Raw genomic sequence first — 14938 nt, 5'->3', positions numbered from 1 at the left:
CTTCCAGTCACCACTTACCTTATTTTGAATAATAAATGTCAAGAGAGGTATAAAAGAGGAAGATGTATGCTAGCTCAGGAAAATGCCACTGTCACGGAGATTTCATGTGTATAGTCCAAAAAGGAAAGAGTCCCTAAAAAAGGAGGGACTCCAGATGCTTATATTTATGGATGATATTAAAATGACTAGATTAAACCTCAACATACTACAGGACATACATAGTGAGATTAATATTCACTTAAAGACTAGTCCTAATACCCTACCCAGGCAGGTAAAGAATTTCTATTTTTGAGGTTATGAAATGAAACTAGGTGGACATACCACTGGATTAATCTATCAGAATATTTATTTTAGATAGGCACCACAGATTGATAATGAACATAGCCCAGAATTGAACAGGAGAAACTGAGTATGAAAAATTTCAGACATCTTCAACAGTCTCAAACTTTTCATAAAAGCCTTTTCATTTCTTTGTCATCTTGGTTGAATCTCTTAACCTCTTTAAGCTTCTGTTTCTTCATCTGAAAAATGAATTAGGCTAGATGCCCTCTAAGATCCCTTCCAGCTATAAATTTATGAATTTATGACCCTATAATTTTATTGAGCATTTAATTTGTCCCCTTATGGCTGGAGAGTAATAAGAAGTTAAGCTATGAAAGTGACTAACAAGTCTATACCTTCTGGCCCAAAGATCCACTGTTAATAACATCTGAAAATATACCAAATACATTAAGTGCCTCATCAACACCAAAATTTTTATCATGACATTTTTTGAAGTAGCAAAAATCTATAAAGAAGGTAGATGTTCATCGATTCCAGTATGACTAGATAAATTGTGGAACATAAAACTAATTGAATATTATAGTATTGTAAAAAAAAGTATAAACATAAAGGAGATTAAGAAGCATGGGAAGACTTACATGAACTAATACAAAGTAAAATAAGTAGAACTAGGAAAACAATGTATACATTGATTGCAAAGCAATCTAATCTTCATGATGTGAAATCAAAAAAGTAGCAGGGAGGGAGGGGAGAAGGGAAAAGAGAGAGAGAGAGAGATGAGAGAGACAGAGATGAGAGAGAGAGAGAGAGAGAGAGAGAGAGAGAGAGAGAGAGAGAGAGAGAGAGAGAGAGAGATGAGAAGGTACTTCCCTCCTTTTGCAAAGTGTAAGACTATAACTATTGAACAATACACTTAATGTTGAACTTAGTTGATATGTTAAGTTTGTAACAGAGGATATGTTGTTAGTTAATTGCTGTTTTTTCTCCTGTTTTTTGTTGTAAGAGTTGGCTCTTTGGAGAGGAGGGCAGAAAGTGATATGTTAGGAAATGTGGTTTATATAAAAACAAGGTTAATATAAGTAAAAATAAAAATTTATCTTTTTAACCAATAAAGACACTGAAATACTTTTCATAAAGTGCAGGTCTGAGCATTTCAAAAACACAAACTCCCACCCACTAAATAAACTCCAGTGACTTCCTAGTATTTCTAGGACAATAACAATATGCTTTGTGGCATTTACAGACCTTCATAACCTAGTTCCCTCCTACTTTCTCAGTGTTATTATAGCTTACTCCCTAACACATCACATGAAGCCTTCCCAAATCTCTTTTAATTCCAGTGCCTTCTCTCTGTTAATTAATTCTTATTCATCCTTTTTGTAAATTACTTTATATTTATGTGTTCACAAGTTGCCTCTTCATTAGACTGGGTTAGCTCCATGAAGGCAAGGACTGCCCCTTGTCTCTTTTTGTATCTTTAGCACTTAAAACAGAGCCAAGCACATAATGTTTTATGGATTGATAACTAGGAAACATGTAATATAAATGAATCACATAAGTAATTCTTACTGTAACATAATTTGCAAGTGTTGGCTAGCCACTACTCCAAGACCTCCAAGGACAGGAGGCAGCCCATTACATTTTGGGAAAAGTCTAATTGCAGGAAGACTTACTTTATATCAACAGGCCTCTTTGCAATTTTTATCCAGTACTCCTGGTTCTGCCCACAGGGGCAAAATAGAAGAATTTAATCTCTCTTCCACATGACAGCTCCTCAAATACTGGAAGACAGCTCTCATGCCTCTGATTCTTCTCTTATCTAGGCTAAATATATCTAGCTCTTTTCACTTATCCTCATATGACTCAAGGTTCTTTATCATCCTCATTTCACTTCTTTGGATAGTCTTTAATTTATCAATATACTGCTTAAATTATTTTACTTAAAACTAAACAAGATTCAGGGTGAGAACAGAGCACATGGGACCATTACCCATCCATATCCTTCCTGATGCAGCCCTGATCACAATCATGAATTACTCAAGAGGACAATGGAGACATGCATGGTGAGTAAAAAAGACATTATGAATGATGTCTTGTATGCATTAATAAATGTAAAAATTTAATCAAGGCAATGAATAATTGAAAAAGAAGGTGTATGGTCATACTGTGGACATAGGGGGTAACAGACTGAGAGGGATAGTGGTATTCATAAAACCTTAAAAATTAAATCAAGATATTCAGCAATTTGGGGTAGCTATTCTTCAAAACATTTGCAAGAAGATATGAGCGAGAATCATACAGGACGGACAAGATAGGGATAGGTTATGACTGGCATCAGTAGAAGAAGTATTCACAAGAATAAGATCAGAGATCTATCAAAGAATACAAAAGTGGGGTGCCCCATTGTTCATTCAGGCCCTCACTAAAATGCTATAAACTTAACATATACAATGAGTGACACTATCTTGAATCATTCAGAGAAGCTTGATACCTTTCTTTACTGGAATTCTGATATAAAGGGGTGCATTCATAGTAGAGTATGTAGACATTCTTTGAGAGCAAAAGTTCCTTTTGATCCTATTTTCAGCTCTATATAATTCTTCTATTTTTTTTAAAGATGTGGGTCTTACTAACACACTGTTGGTAGAGTTGTGATTGCATGCTACCATTTAGAACCATGCCCAAAGGGCTATAAAACTGTGCATACTTTTTGACCCAGAAATATCACTGTTAGGTGGAGGTCTGGTCATAAGTCCAGTCACACACAAAAGTAGGGCTTGAACCCAGCTCTCTCTGATTAGTAGGACAGCTTTCTATCCAGTATTCAAGCTCCATATAAATGAAAACCAGGGAACAGATAATTCAGTTGTGACCTTCTCTTTGGAAGGAAATAAGCCTTTCTTTTCCAGTTTTAGGTGTAGAGGCAACTGATTAAAAATCATTTACAAAAGTAACACCTTCAGACCCCAGGGAGCAATTCTGCCTTTTCCTGGAGAGGTAGACTTAATTAGATTCAATTCAATAAATATTCATTAGGCTAAGAACTGAAGAAGATAGCAAAGTTTAGATAAGACAGAGTTCTTTCTACACTCAGTTTCCAATCCTCTACTCTTACATATGAGGAACCTGAAGCCTGAGAGGTAGCACAAGTCACTAGTTAAAGGCAATTCTGGAACTAAGATCCACTTCTCTTAATGCTGGATTTCCTAAAACACAGCACTTTTTCTACTGTAGCATGTTAACTTTTCTTGGATATATAGTAGAGAACAGGGAGGGGGGGAAGTTTGTTTCATATTAAAAGAAACCCAAGAGATACAAAGAGAAATTCCATTCAAAACAACTGTCAAGAGTATAAAATATTTGGGAATCCAATCTACCAAAGAAAAGTCAGGAATTAAATGAGCAAAATTACAAAACACTTGACACAAAAATAAAGTCAGATTTAAATAATTGGAAAGACATTAAGTGTTCTTGGATAGGCCAAGCAAATTTAATAAAGATCCCCAAACTAATCTATTTATTTAGTGCTATGCCAATCAGACTCCCAAGAAATTATTTTAATGACCTAGAAAAAATAACAACAAAAATTCATATGGAACAATAAAATGTCAAGAATTTCAAGGGAATTAATGAAAAAAAAGTCAGATGAAGGTGGTCTAGCTGTACCTGATCTAAAGCTATATTATAAAGCAGCAGTCACCAAAGCCATTTGGTATTGGCTAAGAAATAGACTAGTCGATCAGTATAACAGATTAGGTACACAGGACAAAAATAGGGTACAACTATAGCAATCTAGTGTTGACAAACCCAAAGATATCAACTCTTGGGATAAAAATTCATCATTTGAAAAAAAAAAACTTTTGGGAAAACTGGAAATTAGTATGGAAGAAATTAGATATGGACCCACACTTAACACCATATACCAAGATAAGATCAAAATGGGTCCATGATTTAGGCATAAAGAATGAGATCATAAATAGATTAGAGGAACAGAGGATAGTCTACCTCTCAGACCTGTGGAGGAGGAAGGAATTTATGACCAAAGGAGAACTAGAGATCATTATTGATCACAAAATAGAAGATTTTGATTACATCAAATTAAAAAGCTTTTGTACAAAACTAATGCAAATAGGATTAGAAGAGAAGTAACAAATAGGGAAAATATTTTTACAGTTAAAAGGTTCTGATAAAGGCCTCATTTCCAAAATATGTAGAGAACTGATTCTAATTTATAAGAAATCAAACCATTCTCCAATTGATAAATGGTCAAAGGATATGAACAGACAATTTTCAGATGATGAAATTGAAACTATATCCACTCATATGAAAGAGTGTTCCAAATCACTACTGATCAGAGAAATGCAAATTAAGACAACTCTGAGATACCACTATACACCTGTCAGATTGGTTAAGATGACAGGAAAAGATAATGATGAATGTTGGAGGGGATGTGGGAAAACTGGGACACTAATACATTGTTGGTGGAGTTGTGAAAGAATCCAACCATTCTGGAGAGCAATTTGGAACAATGCCCCAAAAGTTATCAAACTGTGCATACCCTTTGATCCAGCAGTGCTACTACTGGGCTTATATCCCAAAGAAATACTTAAGATAGGAAAGGGACCTGTATGTGCCAAAATGTTTGTGGCAGCTCTTTTCATAGTGGCTAGAAACTGGAAAATGAATGGATGCCCATCAATTGGAGAATGGTTGGGTAAATAATGGTATATGAATGTTATGGAATATTATTGCTCTGTAAGAAATGACCAGCAGGATGAATACAGAGAGGTTTGGAGAGACTTACATGAACTGATGCTGAGTGAAATGAGCAGAACCAGGAGATCACTGTACACTTCAACAACAATACTGTATGAGGATATATTCTGATGGAAGTGGATATCTTCAACATAGAGAAGAACTAATCCAATTCCAGTTGATCAATGATGGACAAAACAGCTACACCCAGAGAAGAAACACTGGGAATTGAATGTAAACTGTTTGCACTACTGTCTTTCTACCCAGGTTACTTATGCCTTTGGAATCCAATTCTTACCATGCAACAAGAAAATTGGATTTACACAAATATATTGTATCTAGGTTATACTGTAACACATTTAATATGTATGGGATTGCTTGTTATCTAGAGGAGGGAGTAGAGGGAGGGAGGGGAAATTTTGGAAAAATGAATACAAGGGATAATGTTGTAAAAAAAAATTACTCATGAAAATGTACTGTCAAAAATATACTTATAAAATTAATTTTTAAAAGTATAAATTTAAAAAAAAAAGAAAGAAACTCCGCAAAACCTTACAGAAAATAGACTGGAGACCTTCTGAAACCTCTGTTATCTGGCTCTGCAGCTAAGCTAGAAGCAAAGAAAACTTGTGATTAAAAACCTGAGCTGAAAGGGAATGCATTAGATAACCCCATATCATCTCCTTTGGTACATGTGGGATGTAGCTGGAAGCATCTCACCATATACAGAGCTGGATCTTTGGTGCCCCCACTTTCTTTTTTTCTGCAAAATATCTACCTTTCATTAGAAATGGGATTTGTAGGTCTCCCAAATGAATTTCCTTTCCAAGGTCTCAGGCATATCATCTTTTAATCCAATCCTCAGAGCCTTCATTGTGTTGAAATTTCACTAAAATAACCTTTCTAGAAATAACATGCCTGGGGTGAACTGGAAAAGACAGACATGATCTCGACTAGAAAACGAATACTGTAAAATCATAATGATCAAACTTGGCCCCAAAGGAGAAGTGAAAATGTACTTCCCACTCCCACAACCAGCATCTTTGTAAACGGGGTAACTATGGATATAGAATATTACATATGACATCAGACTTCTTTGATATGTTGGTTAGTTTTACTGAACTTTTTCCCTCTATTTTTAATTCTTTGTTAGAAGCAATTACTCTGTTGGAAGAAGAAGAGAAATATATGAGGAAATGTAGGTGGTATCAAAACAAAATGTATTAATACAATTTTTAAAAAATTTAAATGCTCTGAATTTAAGACAAAATAAGAAGGTATCAAGTATTGCTCCTTTTTCTTTTTTTTTTCTTCAAGTTATAGGATTTTTGGCTGTTACATCGTCTGATCAGTGATTTAGGAATTTAGATGGTTTTGAATATAAGGATGAATTTAATTGAGACTATTTCAAGAATTTCTTAAGTATATACCATGCATAAGGCAAATGTTAAATACTAGAAAAAAATAATTAACTTCTCTTAAGGAGCTTATATTTTGTTAAAGGAAACATGTAAACAGCTAATACAAAATGTATATATAAAGTAAATAAAAAATTGGATAAAAGTAAATGCTAACAGATAGGAGAAGGTTTTAAAAAAAGATTTTATATAAAATGTATATAAAATTGTTGAGAAAAGGTGAAAAAGGTGGAAGAAAGATTCCCGCTATGAGGGAAACCTTGTGTAAACACTCAAAAGTAGTAGCTGGCATCTAGAATACAGAGAAATGTAAGTAATTGAAAAAAATTTTTAACTCCTTTTTAAATTTAAAATTTTTGTTTTCCATTCCAGATTCTCTTTCTTCCTCAACCCCACCCCTGTCCACTGGGAAGTTAAGAAACAGGATACTTATCATACATATGAAGTCATCTAAAACACAATTCCATATTAGAGAAAAACAGAAGCAAGAAAAATAAAGAAAAAGACTATGCTTCAGTCAGTCTGTAGTCAGGGTCCATCAGCTTTCTATCTGGAAGAGGATACAGACAAGCAGGCTAGTTTGGCTGGAAGATAGAGCATGAACAAAAGCTGGACATGCCATTTTACTTTCCCTACCAATGCAACTTGGTAGTTTCTTTGCAACTCAAAGTCACAGAGAGTTGTCTAAAGCATTGGGCTCCATTTCCTTCTTTCCCTCCCTCCCTTATTCCTCTTTTCCTCTCCTCTCTTGTCCTCTCCTCTACTTTTCCCTCTTTTCCTCCTTCCTTCTTTCCTTCCTATTTTCCTTCCTTTCTTCTTTCCTGTCTTTCTTCCTTCTATCCTCCCTTTCTCTTTATTCTCTCACTCATTTCTTCCTTCCTCTCCTTCTCCCTCTGTTCATATAGGGAATCAAACCCTTACCTATGGGTCCTTTGCTTAAAGGAATATCAATTTTGATCACAGAAATCTTGCAACATATCTTGGGGTTTATGGGCTAGATTTCTTTATTTTTCTTCCCTACTTATTATATCATTTTAAAAAATGCCTTAAATCACTCTGGTTTTTACTGAATGGCCAACATTAGACCACAGCCCAAGCCTCACTTGCACATTGTTGGATTTTGATGATTCAGAATACTAGTAAATAGTTATTATTTCTGTTTTAGCCAGAAATCCTGAAAAAGTTCTCCTCTCAGACTGATATTTTTACTAGGTCAAAGAGACCGTATTTTATCTCTTTGCCTTAATCTCAGATTGAGTGTTGACTCAAACTGAGGCCTATTAATGACCTTAGCTTAAAAAGGTCAAGGTCTGCCTCTGTATCTAGAGCAATATCTAGTCATCCTGATCTATATATCTTGCCACTGGACCCAGATGGCTCCAGTGGAAAGAGTAAGGATGATGATTTTGAACAGTTCTGTCTCACTTAAATCCAATTTACTTGCAAGTCACCTTCCTGATGTCATTAGTCCTCTTTGAAAGCAAAAGACAAACAATAACGACAACAAAGAATTGAGAAGTTCGGTGACTTAAAATTTAAAATTTAAAAATTTAACTTTTTACCAGTGCCACACAGCCAATAGTTGAACCCAGCTTTATTTTGTCTTCAAGATCAATTTTTTATCAACCATGTTATGCTAATTCTTATCTCATAAAACTAGTTTGGTAGGACAGGTAAAATCTTTGAATACCCAGTAACTAGCACTGAGTTCATCATATAGTGTGTGTTTAATATTGTTTACTAATTGCTTAGTTGATGATTGATTAAATCTTACTTCAGCAGATGTCCACAGAGTTGAGTTTGCTGCACCTGATATTGGATTTTCTTCTCCAGGTTGAAGTACCAAAAACCCATGGCATAATCCCAGGACAACATTCCACAAGGACGCGGTGTTTTGGTCTGTTCACATACTTACTCCTAGACTATTTCTCACTCTCACCTGATGGCAGGACTTCTGGGATTTCTGAGCCTACTTGAGTGACTTTACATCTGGTATAGTAAGAGAGCATCTGCTGAGGCTTTGATTTTGCTGAGAGGTTTGGGTGGGGTTATGGGAGTCAGAATGTATAGTCACTAGTAACTGAAAAGCCACAGAAGAAGATTTTATTAAAGTATAAGAAATTGTCCTTCCTATCTAAGGAGTGTCTCTCTTTCAAATTATGCATTCAAGTTTTTTTTTTAAAAGAACAATGTATGTATGATAAGCGAAATATCATCCTGCCTATTGTCTCCCCCTCACCAAGAGCTAATTAAGGGAATTAGGTGGAGAGATGAAGGCAAAACAAGAACTGGTTATCAGAATCTTCTAGTCTAATGCTCCTAAGTCCTGCTAAAAATCATTGCTGATCCTGCAGTCCTACTTGTGCAATTTATGTATTTCTGGAACATAGTAATGGTACCTCTGACTCTCAAGGATCATGGGAAGGAAAGGAGTAATAGATCAGGTATGTAAGTCTCTTGCTCAACCACTTGAGCCAATCAAAACCAACAGACAACAGGCTTTAGCACTGGGGAGGGAAGGGTTAAGCAATTGAGAAAGTCAATCTGTTCTCTTAAATATTTGGGAAACTGGGCAAAATAGCATGATGTCTGACTGGTTCTAATTCCCTCAGGGAACTGGTGTAACTATTAGTCACAGCCTCAGAGAAGAAATCTTGACTATAAATAAATGACAATCAACGAATGACATGATTTTCTCACCAGAACTTCCAGAACTTCTGAGTAGATACCTCCCTTATGTCAGCACACAGCAGCCCACTTAGCTTAGCTGGAGATTCTGAACTGATCTGCTTAATATAGAGTTAACTATGATCCCTAGTCAAACAGAGTTTTATTAATTGGAAAAAAGTTAAATTTTTAAAAGAGACTAAAACTTTGGAGCCAGTTAATATTAAATTGAAACCGTGTGGCAGAGATAATGATCTTTGAACCTTTACACTGAAAATGGGATCTATGTGACAGCAATGATTCTAAGGGTCTCCCAAATCCCAAGAGAATTTTTAAGGAACTAAATCGAACAAAGGTAGAATCACTAGTGTGGGCTGGTCTACCCATACACTGAAGTAGCTTGGAAGAGAAAATGAAATTTAAAAAGTAATTGTAAGGACAGGAGAAGTAGTCTAAAAACATCTCTGGCTATAAGAATCTGAGATACTATTTGACATTAAAATGATGGGTTCATAGATTTATAGCCAGAAGTTACCTCAGAAGTCCCCTAGAACAATCCTTTCATTTTACAAATGAAGAGACTGAGATCAAGAAAAACTAAATGACTTTTCCATGATTATACATCTATAATAGCTACAATAGTTAGCATTTATATAGCACTTTAATATTAGCATAGTTCTTTACTAATATTTTCTCAAGACAAAATTTGGAGGTAAGTACTATTATTATCTCCCATTTTATGGATGAGGAAACACATTCTAATTACTACATCATCTAAACATTTAGATTAAGTATCTGGGAAGTAGCAAAGTAGAGATTTTAGTATAGCTCCTCTATATTCCTCTATATTCCAAATCTATCACTTTTTCCACTAGGCTGTGCCTCTGCCTTATTAAGTGTACAAAAACTAGAATGTTGGATTTGGAGTGAAGAAGACCTGGGTTTAAATCCCAAATCTAACTGTTCCAACAGTCCATGGAGACATGGACAAGTCACTTAATCATACTGAGGCTCAGGCAGAAGGAGTTCTCACCCTGAGCAAAGAATTTGACATGAGCATCATGATTTGACAATATGGCACTGGTTTAAGATCCCATTTCAGAACCTGGATGTTGGGTTGGTTTAGAAATTAAAGATTGAGTCCTATCCAAAGCTGTGAAGCTACATGACTTACCTTGTAAGAAGATTCTGTTCCAGTAGATTTTCCCAACATCATTCCCCCCAAGAAACACCAGGTTGGACAGAATCAGCATCGATGTGGAGGCACCAGCCAGGACAGCATGCAGTCGACGGCAAGCTTGTGGGGAGAGATGCTGGGCCTGTCCCAAAACAACCGGGAAATATTTATTACTAAAGCTAAAAATCACAAAGGCCCAAAAGCACTAGATTTTCAATGAGGAAAGTTGGGTTGAAATCCTGGCTTTGCCAAGTGCAGTGAACATTGAGCAATGATCTTAGAATCATTTTTTTTTCCCCTGATCTGGGGTTAAGTGACTTGCTCAGGGTCACACAGCCAGGAAGTGTGTTAAGTGTCTGAGACCAAATTTGAATTCCGGTCCTCCTGAATTTAGGGCTGGTGCTCTATCCACTGAGCCATCTAGCTGCCCCAATGATCTTAGAATCAACAAGAACTGGGTTTGAATTTCACCTCAGATGCTGGCTATCTTTGTGATGTTGGGCAAGAATAGTAATCTCTATCAATCTCTATTTTTTCATCTTTGTGGGGATAATAAAATAGTTACTATATCTTATGGGAGCAACTGTGAAGATGGAATGAGATCAAGTATATACAGTGTTTAGTAAATATTAGTTATATAAATGCCATTTTCAATAAAGTGTTATTATTGACCACATGGCAATTTTTATCAATTCACTTTTAGTCCCTGGGCCTCAGTTTCTTATTTATAAGACTAGATTCCTTAGAATCTCTCTAGTTCTCCATTTTATCATTCTCTGTAAATAGAGCTTATGTGTGTGTGTTATATGCATATATGTATATATATATATATATATATACATATACATGTATGAATGTATTGAAATCTTTATTTTTTTACATCGCCTGAGTTTCCCTTTCTCCTCTTCCCTGATTCAATTCATATAACAAGGAATTTTTTCAAAGAAAAAAAGGAAAAAAATTATTTTAAATGAACCAACAAATTAGAGGAAAAAAATGAAGTCATACACAGTATCCCAAGTCATTGTTAGAGAGCTGAGTCTGGAGTCAGGAAGACCTGAGTTCAAATCTTAGGCTGACCCTGGACAAGTCACTTAATCTATGTCTGCCTGAGTTTCCTCAATTCTGAAATGGAATAACAATAGCATCTACTTTCCAGGGTTGTTGTGAGGATTAAATGAACTAAATATGCACTCAGCACAATTCTTAGGCATCTAGTAGACACTTCATATGATAATAACATAATAATGTCTGTTCTCTTCTCACTCTCCCCCAAGGATCCTTTCACTTCTGCAGCGGGTGAGAAGGAACTATCTTTTCACATCTCTTCTTTGGAGCTAAGCATGTTCTTTATAATTTTACAATATTCAATTTCAATTGTTTTGTAGTGGTCCTTCTATTCCTTTATATTGTTGTAATCATTGTGTATATGTTTTCCCAGCTCCATTTACTACTTGTAAATCTTGCCATGCTTCACTCTGTTTATCACATTTATGATTTCTTATAGCATAGTAATATTCCATTACCTTTATGTGCTACAATTGATTTAGCCATTCCCTAATTGATGAGTGCCTAATTGTTTGTAATTCTTTGCAGATCTTTACCCTTAATATGTGTAATCTTTTTGGAATGCCCCTTATTCTCAGGGCAATCAACAATTCAAATACATGTTAAAATGCCTATCTCCACCAATAAATCTTCTAGAATTAATCTGGGGAGCAGAAATCATGTCTCCAAGTTCACTACCCCATAGCAGTATCCCATCCTCAAAAGGCATGTATCCTAGCCACATAGAAATTATAGCTTGTTTATTATTTGGTTAAATTTTTCCCACTTTGTTTTTAGCTTCTCTGCATGTTTGTGTCTAATTCCAAACTCTAGGGAACTAAAACTGTTTTAATCAATTATTCTACAGTAACTAGCATAGCCCCATGTGATATATGTTAGTTGACTCACTGAGTGAGAATATGGTGCTAATGAAGCTAAAATTTCTATTCTTTATTCTACACTTCATTCTAATCTTACTCATGTCCTCAGATGTACAATACATAAATTCTATGGGGAACAAATAAGAGAATATTTATCTCATTCCTACCTCTGGAAATATGTCTCAGAGACTATGTCATATTCACATATAAGAAATTCCATATGGAAGTTTATATGCAAGGAGATGCTTTAGTAAATCATTTTTGTCCTGATTACAAGTAACTCAGTTTGTTGTTACATTTTAATAGCTGACCTTGATATAAATAAATGTATCAAGGATCTATGGCTTTACCAATATTGGATAATTGTGATGTAGAAACTCTTCATTAACATATTCTGCAACCTGTCTATGACTTAGAAGAGAATTCCTAGGCAATTTAACCAAGGTTTCCAAACTCCAAGCTGAGTACTCTATCCACTATATGCCCGTGTATTTTGAAATTTGCAAAGCATTGAACATGTGTAATTTCATATGAATACTGTAATACCCCATGAGGTAGCCATTATATTTGTCACAAGAGCACAAATTTAGACTAGATTTTGAAGGTACCTTTGAAGTCATCTTAGACTAACTACCTCATTATACAGATTAGCATACTGAGGCCCAGAGGAGTTAAATAGTTTTTCCAAGGTCACATAGGTATTAAATAGTAAAAACAAGTCCTCTGACTCCAATTCCAGCATTTTTCATAGTATTATGATGCCCTGATGCTGAAATTCCCCTTTTAGAATGAGGAAATGAGGTCTAGAAGTGGGAGAGTATTTTGCTAATGATCTTCCAGCTAGCAAATATCAGAGATGAGATTTGAATGCAGATCTTATTGATTTTAAGGAGAGACTTTTATCCACTAAACTAATCTGTCTACCTCCTTTTACATTAAAGCTCTACTCCAGGACTTCCGGCCAAGATGGCAGCGTAGAGGCAGACAGCTGCTTGAGCTCCGTGTTTTCTCTCAGAACTTACTTCATGACAAGCCTCAGAATTAATGCTTGACCAAGAAAGAAATCCACAAATAATCACCAAGAGACTACATCCTTGAAATTCGCCAGAGAAGGTCTGTGTTTGCTTAGGGGAGGGTCAAACAGACTGGGCACAGACTGAGGGCAGGCAGCCAGAGTGAGACAGACAGCTCACACAGCTCAGACCAGAGTGGGGAGGGGTACGAGCTCTGCCGTTTCTGGGAAAAGGCTTTTACCCCACTGTGGATACTCCGTCTTGGCAGCAAGCTAGGAGCAGCAGAGAGGGTGTAAACACCGGAGGTGAGGATTAAAATCCCGGAAAGTTAGCAGAACCGGCCACCCCCAACCCCAACCTGGAGTGACTCAGCACGTTCTCAGAGACTCAGAGTGCAGACTCAGCTCAGCCATCGCTGTTCTGTTAGTGGCTCTCTGCTGCCCTACCCCCAGTCTGTAGAGGAAGCCCATTAACACCATCCAGCTCCATCCCCCCCAAAACAGACCAATTGTTTCTCTTGTCAGTTTGTTTTCTTCCATTCCGCTCTTGACAAAATGAACAAAAAATTCAAAAGGGCTCTAACCATTGACAGCTTCTGTATGGAGAGAGAACAGACTTCAAATACTGAGGAGACTAAAAACAGACTGTCCAGAGGAATCCCCTAAGGGGGATATGATCTGCTCCTCAATACAAAAGAATCTCATAGAAGATATCAAAAAGGCTCTCAAAAGAGAGCTAGAAGAGAAATGGGAAAAGGAAAGGGAATCTTGGCAAGAGAGCCTGGAGAAGTCATTCCATGCATTTAAAGACAGAGTGGATAAAGAAAACAAACCATTGAGAAATAAAGTCAGTGAATTAGAAAAGGCAAACAACTCCAAGGAAAACAGGATTAGTGAGCTGGATAAAGAAATCAGCTCTCTAAAAAATAAAATGGATAAAATGGAAAAAAATTCCATAGAAGATAAAAACACAATTGGACAATTACAAAAAGATAGAAAAAAAGTGAGTGAAGAAAATACATCATTGAAAATTAGACTCGAACATGTAGAAATGAATGACTCAAGGAGAAACCAAGAGGTAATCAAGCAAAATCAGAGAAATGAAACAATTGAAAAGAATGTCAAGTACCTTATTAGAAAGACAACAGACCTAGAAAACAGATCCAGGAGAGACAATTTGAGAATAATCGGACTCCCTGAAAAATGGGAGGAAAAAAAGAGCTTGGACACTATTTTCGAGGAAATTATCAAAGAGAACTGCCCAGACGTTTTAGAAACAGAGGGTAAAATAGACGTTGAAAAAATTCATTGATCACTTACTGAAAGAGACCCTAAAATCAAAACGCCAAGAAATATAGTGGCCAAGTTCAAGAACCATCAGACAAAGGAAAAAATATTGGAAGCTGCTAGAAAAAAGCAATTCAGATATGGAGGAGCCACAATAAGGATAACCCAGGATCTAGCAGTGTCCATATTAAAAGAACGAAGGGCCTGGAATATGATATTCTGAAAGGCTAAGGAACTTGGTAGGCAGCCAAGAATAACTTACCCAGCAAGAATGAGCATCATTTTCCAGGGAAGAAGATGGACATTTAACGAAATAAATGAATTCCATCTATTCTTGATGAAAAAACCAGACCTACATAAAAGGTTTGATCTTCAAATACAGAACTCAAGAGATTTCTATAAAGGTAAAAAG

At 36.0% G+C, this 14938-nt stretch overlaps 1 protein-coding gene across 7 annotated transcripts in view; it reads right to left on the bottom strand.

Moving 5' to 3' along the window:
• HHAT (hedgehog acyltransferase) overlaps positions 1–14938 on the bottom strand; it is a 465338-nt gene that overhangs the window by 111921 nt on the left and 338479 nt on the right. For all 7 annotated transcript variants that reach the window (XM_074309063.1, XM_074309065.1, XM_074309062.1 and 4 more), the window contains one exon: positions 10297–10441. In XM_074309063.1, coding sequence (XP_074165164.1) covers positions 10297–10441 — 145 coding nt within the window. The remainder of the gene's footprint in view (positions 1–10296; positions 10442–14938) is intronic.

This window comes from Sminthopsis crassicaudata, chromosome 4 (genome assembly GCF_048593235.1).
Source record: "Sminthopsis crassicaudata isolate SCR6 chromosome 4, ASM4859323v1, whole genome shotgun sequence".
In the NCBI taxonomy this organism is placed as follows: domain Eukaryota; kingdom Metazoa; phylum Chordata; class Mammalia; order Dasyuromorphia; family Dasyuridae; genus Sminthopsis; species Sminthopsis crassicaudata.
Note: the sequence above shows the minus strand (reverse complement) of the source record. Positions and strands in the feature narration are given on the sequence as shown.